This window comes from Sporothrix brasiliensis, assembly GCF_000820605.1.
Source record: "Sporothrix brasiliensis 5110 chromosome Unknown Cont15, whole genome shotgun sequence".
NCBI lineage: Eukaryota > Fungi > Ascomycota > Sordariomycetes > Ophiostomatales > Ophiostomataceae > Sporothrix > Sporothrix brasiliensis.
Genome location: NW_024467134.1, coordinates 317126 through 332711, shown reverse-complemented (window position 1 = coordinate 332711; position 15586 = coordinate 317126). Strand labels below are relative to the sequence as shown.

General features: G+C 57.5%; 5 protein-coding genes across 5 annotated transcripts; 3 read left to right on the top strand and 2 right to left on the bottom strand.

Annotated features, from left to right (window-relative positions):
• Nucleotides 1-693: 693 nt before the first annotated feature.
• Nucleotides 694-2352, top strand: SPBR_05827 (alpha,alpha-trehalose-phosphate synthase (UDP-forming); the record flags this gene model as incomplete). The annotated part of the gene is made up of 1 exon (XM_040764090.1): nucleotides 694-2352. One exon carries the CDS (start codon nucleotides 694-696, stop codon nucleotides 2350-2352), a length of 1659 nt encoding a protein of 552 aa, XP_040621916.1.
• A 759-nt stretch (nucleotides 2353-3111) lies between these two features.
• On the bottom strand, nucleotides 3112-5727 carry SPBR_05625 (vacuolar import and degradation protein; the record flags this gene model as incomplete). Its single annotated transcript, XM_040763888.1, has 2 exons — nucleotides 3112-5633; nucleotides 5709-5727. The coding sequence occupies 2 exons, from the start codon at nucleotides 5725-5727 to the stop codon at nucleotides 3112-3114; spliced, it is 2541 nt and encodes an 846-aa protein (XP_040621915.1).
• A 1404-nt stretch (nucleotides 5728-7131) lies between these two features.
• SPBR_06274 (uncharacterized protein) lies at nucleotides 7132-7496 on the top strand (the record flags this gene model as incomplete). Its single annotated transcript, XM_040764536.1, has 2 exons — nucleotides 7132-7199; nucleotides 7262-7496. 2 exons carry the CDS (start codon nucleotides 7132-7134, stop codon nucleotides 7494-7496), a joined length of 303 nt encoding a protein of 100 aa, XP_040621914.1.
• Nucleotides 7497-9069: 1573 nt separating this feature from the next.
• Nucleotides 9070-9654, top strand: SPBR_06217 (immunoreactive protein; the record flags this gene model as incomplete). Its single annotated transcript, XM_040764479.1, has 1 exon — nucleotides 9070-9654. The coding sequence occupies one exon, from the start codon at nucleotides 9070-9072 to the stop codon at nucleotides 9652-9654; it is 585 nt and encodes a 194-aa protein (XP_040621913.1).
• A 124-nt stretch (nucleotides 9655-9778) lies between these two features.
• Nucleotides 9779-12466, bottom strand: SPBR_05616 (alpha-glucosidase; the record flags this gene model as incomplete). The annotated part of the gene is made up of 1 exon (XM_040763879.1): nucleotides 9779-12466. One exon carries the CDS (start codon nucleotides 12464-12466, stop codon nucleotides 9779-9781), a length of 2688 nt encoding a protein of 895 aa, XP_040621912.1.
• Nucleotides 12467-15586: the final 3120 nt, after the last annotated feature.

The following is a 15586-nucleotide window of genomic DNA, read 5'->3' as shown; positions in this document are numbered from 1 at the left end:
GCGTTTCTGTGCTGCGTGGTAGAAAAACGTATTACGTCGTTGGTGGGGCGCGAGCGCTTCGTGCAGCGTTCTTTTTGTCGCTGCTCAGTTCTGCTCCTTGTGTTCGGCCCTTTGCCCCGCCTCGTAGTATCTGCCCACACAAAGCCATTCCTCCCTTCGCTCCTGCCTTTGTCGGGTTCGTTACTTTGTACGTGTGCCCTTCCTTCCCAGCGGTCAAAGTAGAGCCAAAAATAGGAGAAGCCGTAAACACCTCATAATCAGAAAAAAATATCGTGAATTCTATGCCGCCCTGACATGCAGCTGATGCCCGCGCTTATGATCTGCAGCACCCCCAGCCCACTGCGGCCCTTCTATGCATAGCACCGGGAGTGCGCCGTCTGCACGCAGCGAGCAAGCAAAGAGGCAAAGCCGTGTCTTACACGCCACGAAGCCCCGCCCAAAAACGGGAACCAAAAGCATCCAAATCGCCCCAAATCGACCCAATCCGCCCAGAACTGCCCAATAGCAAGCTTGGCTTGGCTGGTGCCGCTTTTGGAGCTTTGCGAGTGGACTTACGGAGCACGTTTCCTGCGCTTGTTTAGCCCTTTGCTGGCCGGCTGCTTTTTTCTGGGGTGGTCACAATAATCCGTGCCAGTTATAAAAGAGCCTAAGCAGCCCACTAACTGTCTTTTGGCTTGGGCCTAGGACATCGTGATGCCTCCCAAGCATCCTCGAACCGACAACGACAGCAGCCCGTTCGCCGACACTGCCTTTTCTTCATCCCCCGTGCAGCCTCCGCGAACCCGACAGCGCACCGGTTCCGCCACGGCCGCCGCCGACGAAGACGTTGAAGTTACGGGGCCCACGCAGCCAACACAACCGCCGATCGAATCAACAACCGCCGCAGCCTCTGCCATGGACCCTTCCAAGAAGCCCGACGACGGCAGCAAGGCCAACCTGATCCTCGTATCCAACCGCCTGCCCCTCACGGTGAAGCGCCAGGGCGATGGCAAGTACGACTTCTCTATGAGCTCGGGTGGTCTTGTCACCGGCATCATGGGCATGGCCAAGCAGGTCAACTTTACCTGGTACGGCTGGCCCGGCCTCGAGGTGCCGGAGCAGGAGCGCAAGCCCATGATCGACTCGCTCGCCAAGGACTTCTCTGCCGTGCCCGTCTTCCTGTCAAAGGACGACATCGACCGCCACTACAACGGCTTCTCCAACTCCATCCTGTGGCCGCTGCTGCACTACCACCCGTCGGACGTGACGTTTGACGAGCTGTCGTGGCAGGCCTACAACCGCGTCAACCGCGAGTTTGCCAAGACCATGGCCCAGAACGTGCAGGACGGCGACATTGTGTGGGTCCACGACTACCACCACTTTGTCCTGCCGCAGATGCTGCGCGAGGAGCTGGGCCCCGAGCGCAAGAACGTCCGCATCGGCTTCTTTTTGCACACGCCCTTCCCCTCGTCCGAGATGTTCCGCATCCTGCCCGTGCCCGTGCGCGAGGGCATCCTCAAGAGCCTGCTGTCCTGCGACCTTGTCGGCTTCCACACCTACGACTACGCGCGCCACTTTTTGAGCAGCTGCTCACGCATCCTGGGCGTCAACACGCTACCCAACGGCGCCGAGCTGAACGGCCGCTTTGTCACCGTCGGCGCCTTCCCCATTGGCATCGACGTCACCAAGTTTGAAGATGCCTTCCAGAACCCCAAAGTGCTCGACCGCATCCAGCAGCTCGAGAAGAAGTTTGCCGGTGTCAGCGTCGTCGTCGGCGTCGACCGCCTCGACTACATCAAGGGCATGCCGCAGAAGCTGCACTCGTTTGAGCTCTTTTTGACCGAGCACCCCGAGTGGGTCGGCAAGATTGTGCTCGTCCAGGTGGCCGTGCCCTCGCGGCAGGACGTCGACGAGTACCGCGACCTCTGGAAGGAGACCAACGAGCTGGTCGGCCGCATCAACGGCAAGTTTGGCACCGTCGAGTACATGCCCATCCACTGGCTGTACCACAGCGTGAGCTTCGAGGAGATGACGGCGCTGTACGCGGTGTCGGACGTGTGCCTGGTGACGTCGACGCGCGACGGCATGAACCTCGTGTCCTACGAGTACGTGGCGGCGCAAAACGACCGCCACGGCGTGCTGATCCTGTCCGAGTTTGCCGGCGCTGCGCAGAGCCTCAACGGGTCGCTCATCATCAACCCGTGGAACACCGAGGACGTGGCCAAGGCCATCTACACGGCGGTGACGATGCCGGCCGAGCAGCGGGACGGCAACTTCCAGAAGCTGCGGCGGTACGTCTACCAGTACACGAGCCAGTGGTGGGGCCAAAGCTTTGTGTCGGAGCTGCGGGCCGTCAAGTCGGGGGATCAGTAAGGGCGTAATGGAAGCGATTCGAGAAAGAAACAAACGAGGAAAAAGCGTGAGGATGACGGACACAGAATTTGGGACAACGTTATTAGGATGAAACGAATGGGGTGTCTCTCTGGTATTTTGATTTTGATTTCTTTTTGATTGTTGTTCTTGTTTTTGTTCTTGTTAGTTTGGTTGCTTGTTTTGCGAGGACGGCATCTCTCATCATACACAACACACAAGCGAACGACGGAAACAACAACGACAAGCTGCGGGCGTTTGCATGTGGATATTGCTGCTTTTGCTTTGTTTTTTCATACTTTCATTGCAAGTGTATTACATTTTTATAGTTTCATCTTGCCGTCCAAGGCGACCAAGCCTCAAAATATACGAACCGCATTTATCTAGTTCGTGACACGCGCTACGATGGTTTCATTTTGTGTTAGAAAATTTCATTGGTATACATACTCTATCTCCTGTGGTATAAGTAGAAACGAAACAAAGGAATCACGGCACTTTTTTTTTTAATTTTTATATTATTCGAAACTGAGGTATCAAAGAAAGGCAGATAAAAACAAAAGATACAAAATAGGGTCCGACTAAATCGAAAACGAAGCGAAACGGGGGAATGGCAGAAAAGATCGACAAAGGCAGACCTGTAGCAACAACCATCAAACACAACGTAAAGAATCAACGACATAGACAAGAAATTGACGAGACCATAAAACGCATTCCGAAACGCCCAAAAATCCCACCCAAGAGCATGCTTCGACCCTACTCAACCTAGTAAGGCGAGTCCACAACGTCGTCCTTGCCCAGCTTGTAGCGCCCGCTGTTGACGCCCGAGATGCGGCTGCCGCCGCTCCGCCGACCGCCGCTGCCGCCGGCGCCGGCGAGAGCCGCGCCGGCGATGCTTTCGCGCGTGGGCCGCTTGAGCGACTTGTTGTCGACCATGTTGACTTCGTGAGGCAGGGCCATGATGATGTTCTTGTCGGTGCCGTACTGGAAGTCGTCGGCCTTGACGTCGTCGCGGTAGCGCTTGATCATGTAGGGGGCCTTGCTGCCGCGCAGGACCTTCTTGAGGCTCCACTCAATGACATAGGGGCCCGTGGCGGTGATGATGCTGGTCTCTTCGGCGCCCTCGCCCGTGTTGAACTTGGCGGGCGTAAAGGTGACGCCCTTGCCGGTCTCGTGGGCGAACTGGGCGACGTGCTCCGGTGTCAGGGCCAGGCGGCGCGGCTGTGGCTTGCTGTCGGCGGCAAACGGCTTCTCAAAGCCAAGGCGGCCCTCGTTCTTGCCGCTCGACTGCAGCGCGTCAATGAGCAGCAGGTAGGTGCGGCAGGTACCCAGGATCCAGCGGCCGTCGGCCGAGACGTCCAAACCCAGAATGGGCTCGCCAAGGGCGGGAATGTGGGTCTTGGCGTTGATGCCGAGCCGATCAAACAAGCGGATGTCGCCCTTGTTGGAGGCAACGGCAATGTGGCCCTTGCCCGTGGTGGCAAGCGCCGAGAAGTCGTTCTTGGAGACGTACTGCTTGAGCTCCGAGTCCACCAGCTTGGAGCCGGCGAGACGCGGGTCGACGCGGTACAGGGCGTTGTGCGACACACCGAGGAACGTGGGCTCGTGCGTCATCTGGGCAAACTTGTTCTCGGGCGCGAACGTCACAACCGGAATGTCCTCATGGACGTTCCACTCGTCGACAACCTTGCCGTACTCGAGATCCATGCGGTACAACTTGTTGGGGTCGGTGTCATTTTGCAGGATCATGTTGCGATCCTCGTTGTGCAGCATGACCTTCTTGGGGCTGAACAGCTTGCCGCCGGGCGTCTCGATCTTGGAGATGTTGGTGGAGAACTCGAGCTGGTTCTGGGGCGTGTGCTTGAAGACACCAATCTGCGAGCCGCGCACGACGAAGGAGCGGTCGTGCTTGTAGCCAACGGCGAGCGACTTGTTGGTGGACTTGTCGCGGGGCTGATGGTCCACGTCGTCGGCCTCCTCGTCAGTGTCGTAGTGCTCGCTCCTTGGCCGGTTGGCGTCCGCGTCCTCATCCTCGTCCTCTTCTTCCGTGTGAGACGCCTCCTCTTCCTCTTCCTCGTCCTCCTCGTCTTCGGGAACGTCCGTCATGGCCAGGTCAGCAAAGGCGTCGGCGACATAGTCGCGCTCCTTGTCCTTGATCTTGGACCACTTGACCTCGTTGAGCTGCTCCCACAAGGCACACAGGGGATAGCCCTCCTGGAACCGCTCGAGTGTCGCCTGGTCCTTGAAGCGCAGCAGCCACGAGTAGGCGGTGCCGTCGGCGGTGAACTGGTTGAAGATGAAGCTGAGGAACTCAAAGTTGAAGACCGGGTTGATGTCGGCCACCACGGGCACGCCCAGCCAGTCGCGGTCCTTGCTCGCGACCTGCAGCCAGTACTGCCAGTTGCCGGTCTCGCTGACAATGGCAGTGACCGACGCGTCCTGCAGCACAAACGAGCCCGAGGGGAAGTCGAAAAAGTGCAGCTCGGCGAGCTCGGCGGCCAAAATCTCCTTGGCCTCGGGCGCGTCGCCGACCTTGGTCTTGAGCGCCGCGGCGGCCGTGCCAGCCGACGTCTCCGCCGGATCGGCTGGTGGTGCCGCGGGGGTTGCTGCTGGCACGGCCGTCTTGGATTTGGAAGGCGCCTTGGTCGGCGTGTCGATCACAGTGGTGCCGACACCGGCACCTGCGAGCATCGAGTCGGTCGAGGCAATGGAGCGGGCCAGCGAGGGGCTGTGCAGCGGGCTCGCGGGCGGGATCAGCTTGCCGGCAAACTCGAACTGCAGCAGGTCCTCGTCGGTGGCGGTGGTGTAGGGCTTGCGGTACTTGCGCTCGTACTGGCACTGCTTGGCGGCGAGCTCAAACTGGTGAACGAGGCCGGCGTGGGTGGTGCTGCGGTCGCACACAAACTCGTAGACGTCGCCGGCGTCGCCCGTCAGGTCGCGCCAGCACAGGACGTGCTCGGCACTGTCCTCGTCGCGCTTCTCGACGCGGAACTCGAGGGCCTCGTCGAGCAAAAAGGTCTTTTCGTCGCGCTCGGCGGCGAGCGGATCTGTCTCGGCGTCTTCACCCTCTTCGTCGGCGAGCAGCTCGGCCTCGCCTTCCTCGTAGACGCGCTGGACGACGAGCTGGTACTGGAAGTCCTGGGCGGTGCGGCGGATGCGGGCGGCGGCGTCTTTGAAGAGCAGTTCGGAGTAGCCCTTGGGGGAGAGGGGGCGGACGAGGTAGAGCTGGCCCTGGGGCAGTTCGATCATGGACTCTTGGCTGCCCGAGCCGAAGAGGAGTTTGGCAGCTGTGGCGAGACGATGGTCAGTATCGTATTAGGGAGTGAGAAGATGCAAGAAGGAGCAAAAAAAAGAAGACTTACCATTCCGTAGCACAAACATGCTTTGGGAGGGGCCCGCGGTGCAGTGCAGGCACGGGGACGGGAGGAAGGGAGGTCGTGGAAAGCAGTGAGATGCGTTTCGAGAGCAGGGTTGCGATATGCCTGAAGCCTAAAGTGACGAAACGAGAGTGCAAGAGAGAACGCACCCCAAAAAAGGAGATGGATGAAGAATGGAGATGTGAATGAAATGTGGTTTGCGTCAAGGCTAAGTAAAGGCTGGCCGTTTGGCAGGAGCGCCAGTCAAAGAGGAAAGGGCGAAGGGCGGGACAATGACGACGAATGGCCCTATCTTGTCTTGGATTGGAGGGGCCACGCGCGCGCAGCCTTGATTGCAAGAGGCAGACAGAGGGTGGGAGAGACAGAAGTAGAGAACAAAGTAGAGACCAAAAGCAGAGAAAAAGGACAGCAAAGCCTGTTTGCACGATGCCCCCGTTCGACCAATTTTTAATTATTGTTTATTTTACTTTACAATCACAATAATTTTTGGTCGCTCCTTCCCTTATTTACTTTTGCTTGTGGGGACGAAGTGGGTGGTGGTTCTTTCCCGAACAGGGAGCAGTGTCGTGGACGGCACCGACCCTCTTATTTATTTTAATTTGGCAGGTGCTCCCACCTAACGGCTTCCAGTTTTGCCCCTCATTTGCAGGCCTTTTGCTCATGCGTCATAGCAACAGGGCCGGCCATAGGCAAACAACGCGGTTGCTAGGCTAAGCTGCACGCTGCAGCCAATCAGAGTGGGCGAGGCGGCCTTTCCGTTACTAAAGGTGGGACACCTGTTTGGCCAGGACAGGTCAAATGACTAATCCCGGCGCAGAGCGAGTTCAGAGTTTGCTAGTTTGATTACGTCAGGATTGCCAGTGGCGACAGGCGGAGGCCGCTCTAATACAGTATCCATACAGTGCATCTACTGTACTTGGCTTTCCTCACTTGACGCCAAAAGTCAACAAGGTTTGGCCTCACCAGTTCGCGAGTTTACATGGCGATACGGTCCAACGACGCGTCGGCAGATGTTGTTTCTGAGAGAGGCTCGAGAGGAAACCAGGCTCGCCAGGGTAAAGTGTATGCAGAATGAGCTGGGGCGGGTCTACCGAACGACGAGCTGTCAGTGCGTGCAGGCGACATGCAGGTGTGATTGCTGAGGATCTGTGGGGGCCAGGAGCGTCTCGTCAACGGTTTGTCATTGGGGCTGTTTCCTTTCGCTGCAGGTGTCCAGACATGTCTGAGCGTGAACGGTGCAGTATGCGCAGTATCACCAGATAAAAGACCAGGGCGGTGAGCGGCTGCTGCCTGGCGACGCTGTGCAGTGGTTCCAGCGTGTGCCATCTCTGTACATTGATGTGCGGAAACCAAATGTATGCTGTGTAAACAGCAAATCTCTATACGCCGATCCCTTGCATCGTTTGTCATGGCTTCCAGTGACGGCAAGATTCCGCTGAGCGCATTGGTCGGTGTTGGCCTTGGACAGCCTTCCAAGTGGGTTGTCTTGTGATGGCTTGTGCTTTGCTTCGCCGTTGTTTTTCTAGTCTAACTGTTAGGTGGCTCATCTTTGACGCCCCGACTCTGTCGGCGACGGCCCGCACGATACTGGTCGTCGCCGGCGCCGCACTTCTGGCGGTTGGCGCCAGCTCGGATTTGTTTGTGAAAGCGGCGCTGGTGACGCGGCAGGTCAATTGGCGGCAGGTCGGCAACCGCATCGTGCACCTGTCCGAGAGCAGCCGGTGGTTCTTTACGGTGGTGAACATCACGCGAGACGTGTACAAACGATGGTAGGAGTGAAAAGGGGGAGAGGGGGGGGATTGAAGCTGTTTGTCGGAGTAATGTTTGCCGGAGTAATGTTTGCCGGAGCAGTCTGTTTGTTTGATGTGGTCGTGTTGCTTGGAATTTTGTGATTTTCAATAGAGCGAGAAAAGGGCCGTCATGGGAAAGGAAGATGTTTCCTATGCCGGATGTCCGTTGTTGGCGATCTTCTCTTTTTTCCTGTTTTGTTTTTCGTATTTCCCATGAAATAGTCAAGAAAGGTTGCGCAAGTGGTTCACGAACGCCTGGAGATTGATGAATAAATAGCCTAGCATACGTACTCTATGGCGAATGACGGGCTCGGCGGACTATGCGACCTCGTTTCAGAAGTCGGAGCGGAAGCACAGAAATATAGATAAAACGAGAGAGCTACCTGACGGCGTGTTTTAAGTGGCGCGATCCCGATCTACTGCGCCGTCAAGATGACGCACGCCTGGGGAACGGAGGAAGGGCGAGAGAGGGAGCGGGCGAGAGAGGGAGCAAGGCAGATAAGGAAAGGGTAGTGCAGTGCAACGAGGCAAAATCAAGAAACACTGTTGCATCGCCGCGCTGTATCGTTGATGCTTTTCCTGTTTTTCTACTCATGGCAGCCGGCAGAAGATCCCGTCCCGTTTTTGGAAGGAAGGCAATGCAGAGAGCGAGAGGCGACAGGCGAGGAGTACGCCAGCGTGAGATTCTGCGAAGGTGTGGTGTAGAGAGAGAGCGGAAGAAGAGGGGATGCTGTTCTTGTATTCCTGTATTTTTGTATCCCTATATTTTTCTGTTTTCTTTATTGTGTCAAAGTCTCTTCCCTTTCAATTGGCTTTTAACTGATCTTTCTCCTTCTCTTTCTTTTTTCCTCTTCCTCACTATCCCACCTTGCCTCTTACACCATTTTTCCTTTTTCGATTTTTGTTCGGGAGCGAGGCTGAGCCAGCATCTATTTTCAGCTCCTGGTGCTGTTGCTGTTTAGACTTCTTTTGGCACGGGTCTTATTTTTCTACTGTTCCTTTGTCCCCTCTGCATTGCCTTATCTGGCCATCGTCCTGCATCATTACGCCTTGTCATCCTGCGTGGCTTTTCCACCACCAGGTCGCGTATTCGTCGCGACCCCCAAGACGTGCTTTACGGCTGACGGGCGTCGTTATCTTATTCGTTCTCGAATGTGTCGGTTTCTTTATCATTTTTATTGAGTTCACTTTCACGTCATTTTCCTTTGCTTTTAACTGAATTTATTTCATTCTCATTCATCGTATAGCATCTTGACTCTTCCCGAAAGGGGGCTATATTTTCTTCTTTGTGACCCTTTATGTTTTTATTTTTTAATATTCCTGCCGCCATTTTGACGTTCTCATCGAGCTGGGTCTTTTCTTTTCATTTTTTTTTTTTTCATTCATATGATACGCTTCATCCAGCAAGCCTTTGGCATATCAGCCGCAACAACTTAATTTCTTATACACCTTCTACACACGCCTACTTATGTTTACTTATTTTTAATTACGACATTCGGCCTTCACGCTCGAGAGGCTTCTCATAGTAATCACTACATCACAGCGGCCTCCTCAAAATGAGGCTCTCCATACCCATCGTCTTTGCTTCCGTGGCATCAGCAGCTTCATCATCACTGTCATTGTCAACGGCACCAACGACAACAACATCCACCACCGCCACAACCCTCCCCGACCTCCTCGCCCAGATCCCGCCGTGCGCCCTCGCCTGCTTGGCCCGCGCCTCCACCGACCTCGGCTGTGCCGCCACCGACCTCACATGCGTCTGCCGTAGCGCCTCGGGCTCCGGCTCGGGCGCCTCGGCCCTGGCGGCCCAGCTCGGCGCCTGCATTCTCTTGGGGCCAGGCAACAGCTGCAACAGTTCCGACCTGAACGCCGTCAAGTCGCTGGCGCCGGGTATCTGTGCACAAGCGACGACGGCTGCGTCGACGGTATTGTCGGTGATGTCGACGGAGATTGCCGGGCTGTTGGCCGACGCCACCTCGACGGGCTCGCCAACACATACGAGCAGCGGTGCCGCAAAAGCCACCGATGGTAGCAAAAACACACCAGCGGCCGGGGCAGCACCGCCTGCCGGTACACGCGCAACCCTGGCCCTGCTCGGGATCGGTGGCGTAGCCGTTTTGGCCGTCTACGCTTTGTAGGGCGTTATTTATGCTCCATTAATTGTATACATTTCTTCTTTGTACATAGCCGAAAAAGCAAGTCTATGATTCTACCCGTCTGAATTTTTTCCCTTGATTTTGACGTCTTCCTTTTTCGATGCAACTACACCTTCACGGCAATGTGGTACACCCGGCGGCCCTTGGTGTCGCGGCCCTTGTCCTCGACCGCCTGGCCGCCCGCGGCCTTGACCACGCGCTCCTCGCCCACCGGCAGGATGACGTCAAGGCCGTTGGACAGCCACAGCGGGGCCCACGAGCTGGGGACGTCGTCGCCCTGGGCCGTGGAAGCCATCTTGGGGGCGGCCGAGGCGGCGACCTCGATGGCACCGGCCGAGGGGGTGTATGCCACGGAAATCTCGTAGATGGGCGAGCGGCCCTCGGCCGAGATGCCGTCGTCTTCCAGCCAGGTGGTTGTGAAGGTAGAATCTTTGGCACCACCGGCCCCGCCCGAGACAGTGGCTGGCGCCGGGTACACTTCGACACCGCGCCAGTCGTCCAGCGCGATGCTAGGGAACTCGGTCTGCTCGGCCTCGGCGTGGCGGCCGTTCTTGCGGCTCGTCGTGGGCAGGTTGCGGCCGACGGGGACGGCGCTGCCGCAGCGGGCCAGCACGGGGATGGACGCGTGCCAGGCGCTGCTGATGGTGTGCCACTGGCCGGCGGGCAGCCACTCGTGGGGGGCGTTGACGTTCAGGAAGCCGGCGGCCGTCGCATCGCCCGTGGGCAGGTAGACGCGCGCCTCGGACGAGCCAGGCACATAGATGCCGTCGCCGCCGACAAGGAGGGCGTCGCCGAACCAGAACTGGGTGTCGCCCGCCAGGAGCGGGGCGGTCCAGACTTCGGGGTCGGTCTCGTAGCCCCAGCCGGTCCAGCGCATCGAGGGCGGGGCCGTCAGGTGGGACTGGAGGGCGCCCGAGTAGGTGTAGGGCACGAGCTCGTAGCGGCGCTTGATGGCGGCGCGCACGAGGGGCGTGGCCGTGGGGTGCATCCAGGGCTCGATGACGCCGCCCACGAGATTGTCGTCCTCCGAGGTCTTGTAGCAGTTGATGGCAAAGCGCGGCTGGTGCACGCCGATCTGGACCCAGCGCACCAGGTGCTCGGGCGTGGGCTGCGGGCCCTCGAAGCCGCCAATGTCGTGGCCGTAGCACTGCAGCAGCGACACACCGGCATTCAGAGACATGGCGTTGGCGCCGCGCATGCCGTCCCAGCTGGTCACGTTGTCCCCGCTCCACGACGAGCAGGCATAGCGCATGGTGCCGGCGGTGGCCGAGCGGGTCAGCACCAGCGGGCGCTCGTCGGGCACGGCGTCCGCGCAGGCGTCGTACGAGCTCTTGCCCATGAGCTCCGTGTGCATGGCGCGGCCCCACAGACCAATCTTGCGGCTCGTGAGGGACGCGGGTATGGGCACCGTCTCCAGCGCACACTCCCAGTCGTCGCTGAAAATGTTGTACTCGTTGTTGTCGTTCCACATGGCGTCGATGCCGACGCCCTTGAGCGCCTTGGCGCCGTCGTACCACCACTGGAAGCCCGCCTTGCTCGTAAAGTCGATGTGGCTGCCCTCGCCGCTCTCGCCGCCGCCGGCGCTCCAGAGGCGGGCAACGCCGGTCTGCAGGGCGTCGCCGCCGTCCTTGTCCTTGTGGGGGGCGCTGGGGTCCTTGAAAAAGGCATTGGCCGCCTTCAGGCCAGGGTACGCCGGGTGGTTCGCCAGCACGTACGGCTTGATGTTGGCCAGCAGGCGCACACCGCGCTTGTGGCAGGCGGCCGTGAAGGCGCGCGGGTCGGGGAACCGGTGGTAGTTCCACGTGAAGACGTTGCGCGTCTTGGGCGGCTGCTCGGCAATGGTGTACCCGGAGCTCATCTGGAAGGCCGACACGGGGATGTCGTGGGCGGCGCACTTGTCGAGAAAGCCGACAATGACGTCGGCGGCGCGCGGCTCGTCCTCCATGGTGTACTTCATGCCGCCGCTGACGTAGCCCATCATGTAGCGCGGCGTCAGCAGCGGGTAGCCGACGACGTCGGCGTACAGGCGCACGACCTCGGCGACGCTGTGGCCCACCAGCAGGTACTGCTCGAGGCCGCCGTAGGCCTGGCGGTAGACCTTGAAGTGGCCCCACATGCCGTCGATCTCGGAGCCGACGTTCCAGGTGCCGCGGCTGTGCGACGTCGAGAAGAGACCGACACACGGACCGCTGGGCTGCCCGGGCGCCGGGCGGCTGACGTGCAGCAGCAGGGGGATGTGCTTGTAGAGCGGGTCGGTGAGCAGAGCGTCGTAGCCAAAGGTATCGCTGGCCGTGATCTGGAAGCCGCGGCCGGCCAGGTTCATGGGGCCGGCCTTTTCGCCGAGGCCGACGTAGAGGTCGTCCTTCTTGTAGGAGGAGTAGTGGGCCACGCCGGGGCCGTCGACGACATACGAGCGGTACGCCATGTCGCGGTACAGCGGCCTGGCGACGCCCTCACGGGTCAGAGAGACAATGGGCGCGCCGGACCAGTCAACGGTGGCCGTGACATCGGCGGAGACGACGGAGAAGGTCTTGCTGGCAGCGTCAAGCGAGGTCTTGGGTACCTCAACAGAGGAGCTTGTCTCAACGCGCTTGGCACTGGGAAACGGCGGAAGCGGGTGGCTTGGGGAGGCAAAGGTCGTGCGGAAGACGCCCGGGCGGACGGCCTCAAAGGTAAAATCGAAGTGGTTGCCGTTGACGGCCTCGGTCGAGCGCAGAGCAACCGACGGAGCGCTGGCAGAGGCCGGCTCCTGCAGAGCATACTGCTGGGGAGTGTTTTCAAACTGATGCAGCATTGTGACGACGTGGGGAGGGGGAAGGATGAGAAAAGGGGGGACGGGAGAGAAGACGAAGAAAGAACGAATGGAACGAGCGAGGGCCGGCAATGGCAGAAACGGAAGGAACGCCAGAGAGCACGATTATAAGGGAAGGAGGGATCGTGGTGAAGCTACAATGACTACAGAAAAAGACGTGACGAGACTCGACAAGAGGCCTGGAAAAGGCACGATTACAGTGTGTAAGCCAGGGTAGCTCCTGTGGACCGATGACGGGCGCGATGTGTCGTTGGGACGGGGCGAGATGTAGCGAAGCCGAGGCCGCAGTGAGACGGGCGGACAAGGGGACGAGGCCGGCCAAAATGTTAGGACATTAGAAGAAAATAATCTAAATGGGGGAATATTGACTACGTTGAGACGGGCGTTGTTAGAGTGCAAGGAGTGTACAAGCATGCTGGTCATTTGTTGAAGCTTGTAGATGAGCTCGTGACGACGGTGGCTAACAAGCGGAGAAGGTCGCGGAGAGGACCAGCCGTGCTCTCTAGGAGACATTTGGGCCTCCAAGGGCCGTAAGCGGAGAAAGCAGTAAGAATGACACAACGATTGCACGAATTGTGGCTGGAAACGACGCGGTCTAGTGATGCCATTGTTGATCATCCCGCGGGATGGTGTGCTTAGTTTGTGTAGTGTGTAGTTTTGTTGGTGCTTTTTTACATGCATTTTTTTTTTTTTTTTAAAATAATGCTTGGAAAATGTTGCTCCATTGGACTGAAGCATCAGCGCCAGAGAGGCACATGAGGACGAGGGACGGATTGGGGACATACCAGGCGGAAGCTGCTTTCCTGAGTAAACGAGAACGATGAGCAAAAGTAAATCCAAGAAACAAAAGTAAATCCAAGTTGAATACATCTTTCTTTCTGCTCGCTTCTCTACAAAACGGTAGCCATCTGCAACAGCCTCTCCAACCCGTGCATGCGTCGCTGCGTCTTGTTGGAGAAGACCACGCAAACCAGCTACCTTCATCGGCACCTCTAGTTGGCCATTGGCTTTGTTGTGTGTCATGGATATTGAACATAGGCGCAGTTCAAGAGTTGAGCGTCAGAGTGCGTTGACTTCTGGTCCAAGTAGTTCGTTGGAGTCGCCCAAAGAGGAAACATTTCTACGCCAGACGGAGGTCGTTCAGGCCCGACGGCGAGCTGTGGTTGGCTGGGCGTCCCCACGTGAAGCGATGGGTTTTGAGGGGAAATGCAACGTACGGGGAGCTGGCAGCTGGACAGTGGATGATCCCGCGTCTTGTCTACACAGTATTCAGTCTGTACCATTGCCTGGTGCTTGGGCGGTCAAAACGCACAACTCGATGTGATCACAAGGCCACGATTGGGTTTCTGACCGTGCCTTGGCGCAGTGCTCTTTCTGAGGCTCAGAGATGTATCCGTTAGGGCTGATACCGCCGTTTTGTGTGCTCAGTAATTAACGATTTCACGCCTTTCGGCTCGGCGTTCTGTTGCTTGGCTTTCTTCAACTGCGGGCCCTCTGTGTTGATAATAGACGTGTCAGCTCGCATTCATTTACATCTTCGTACATCGCCTGATAATGCTTCCGCCTATGAACGTCCGTGCTCTTACACTTTTTAGTATTCTATATTGATGAGGCAGCTTATTCGTCTTGTTTTGGGTGCACTCGGTAATTACTCGAGTCCAGTGGTTTTGGGCCGGCTTTAGTGGGTGTTGGTGTGCTAGCGCTTGGTACGGTAGTCCGAAATACAACATCGGAATGCTCTGTAAGTCGGCAGTCGCCCCGCGGCAGATGGAGAGTAACAGTGAGTGTTTTTCCAGGACCAGGCTTACAAGGCGTAGCCCTGGGGTTTAGGTGTGTTAGCGCCTGCTGGACAGCGACGGACACGCCTAGCGGAGATTTCCGAGGCCCTGGGAACCCACTAACTCACATCGGCCTAACTCTTGGCAAATCACTTCTGCGCTCACGACGGTCACGGCGTCACGATCCTCACTGGAATCAGGTCAAATATCAAAATACGCGCTTTATCCACTTTGTACCATGCCTCATGTTCCTTGACCGAGGGCCATGGCACCTCAGATGGCCCAGATAACCCAGATATCCACGCAATCGGCAGCCTCACATTGGTGGCCTTTTAAAAACCCGCGATCATTAGCATCGTCCGCATTGTCGCTTCCTGGAGCCTTTCTTGGTTCTAGTTCGTGTCCCTGTCACATTGACCTTGTAACAGTCTCCTTTCTAGCATTTCTCGTGTCATGATATCTCGGTCGTCTCGGTGTGCGAAGCGCGACTTCCTTTGTTGACAATTCCGACTGCCAGGCCAGGCGTAGCTTCCTCGACAGACTTCATCGTTTGTTGTGATTCCTCTTTCCTCTTTTGGTAGATGTGGCATTGCCGTTTGACATATGTTCTACCTCGCAGCCCCTATTTAGTTTTCGGAAACTTTCACCCTTTTCAAACTTTCGTCGTTCGTCACCACGACTGGGCCAACCTCGCATCCGAAGCGCAGCCGACAAAACAACGACTACTGCCGGCGAGCCCTGTCCGCGCTTTTCTTTTCGGGACTACGCTCCCCCTCACGACTTCTCATCCTCCCCCGTCTCGCGCCACACTTGTACTCATCGTGACCGTTCCAAGATCCCACCGGTTGTTGATCCCAATTCGATGGCAAGCCTACGACCTGCACCGGAGAGTTCCGTGTTGTCGTCTTCTTCCATTTGTTGGCTTTTGCCCTTCACGGTCGTTTACTCAAACGGGCAATGCACGAGCATCCTTCTGTTTTAGTTCCCTGCCTGATTCGGACAGTCACTTATGTCAGGACTCTTTTCACTCCTATTCGGTCCAGAACACCGAGACACACCGACGTGCATAAACAAGACGACGACGATGTTCCTAGCTATTCCTGTGGTCCATGCCCTATCCTCGCCAAACTCGTTTTTTCTGCTCTTTTCCCCGACTTCACCCCGGCTCCGCAGCCAACATCCCCATGGCAAGTCCGTATCCTCCACAGTTTGTGCCCTCGTTCTCCCCATGGCCCCCAAACGGTGGCCTTTTGCGCTTGTCTCTTTCTCTCTCCTTCCCTCACAGCCCCTCTTGCCAGCGTAGTCTCGTTTGCTGGCGTTGTAC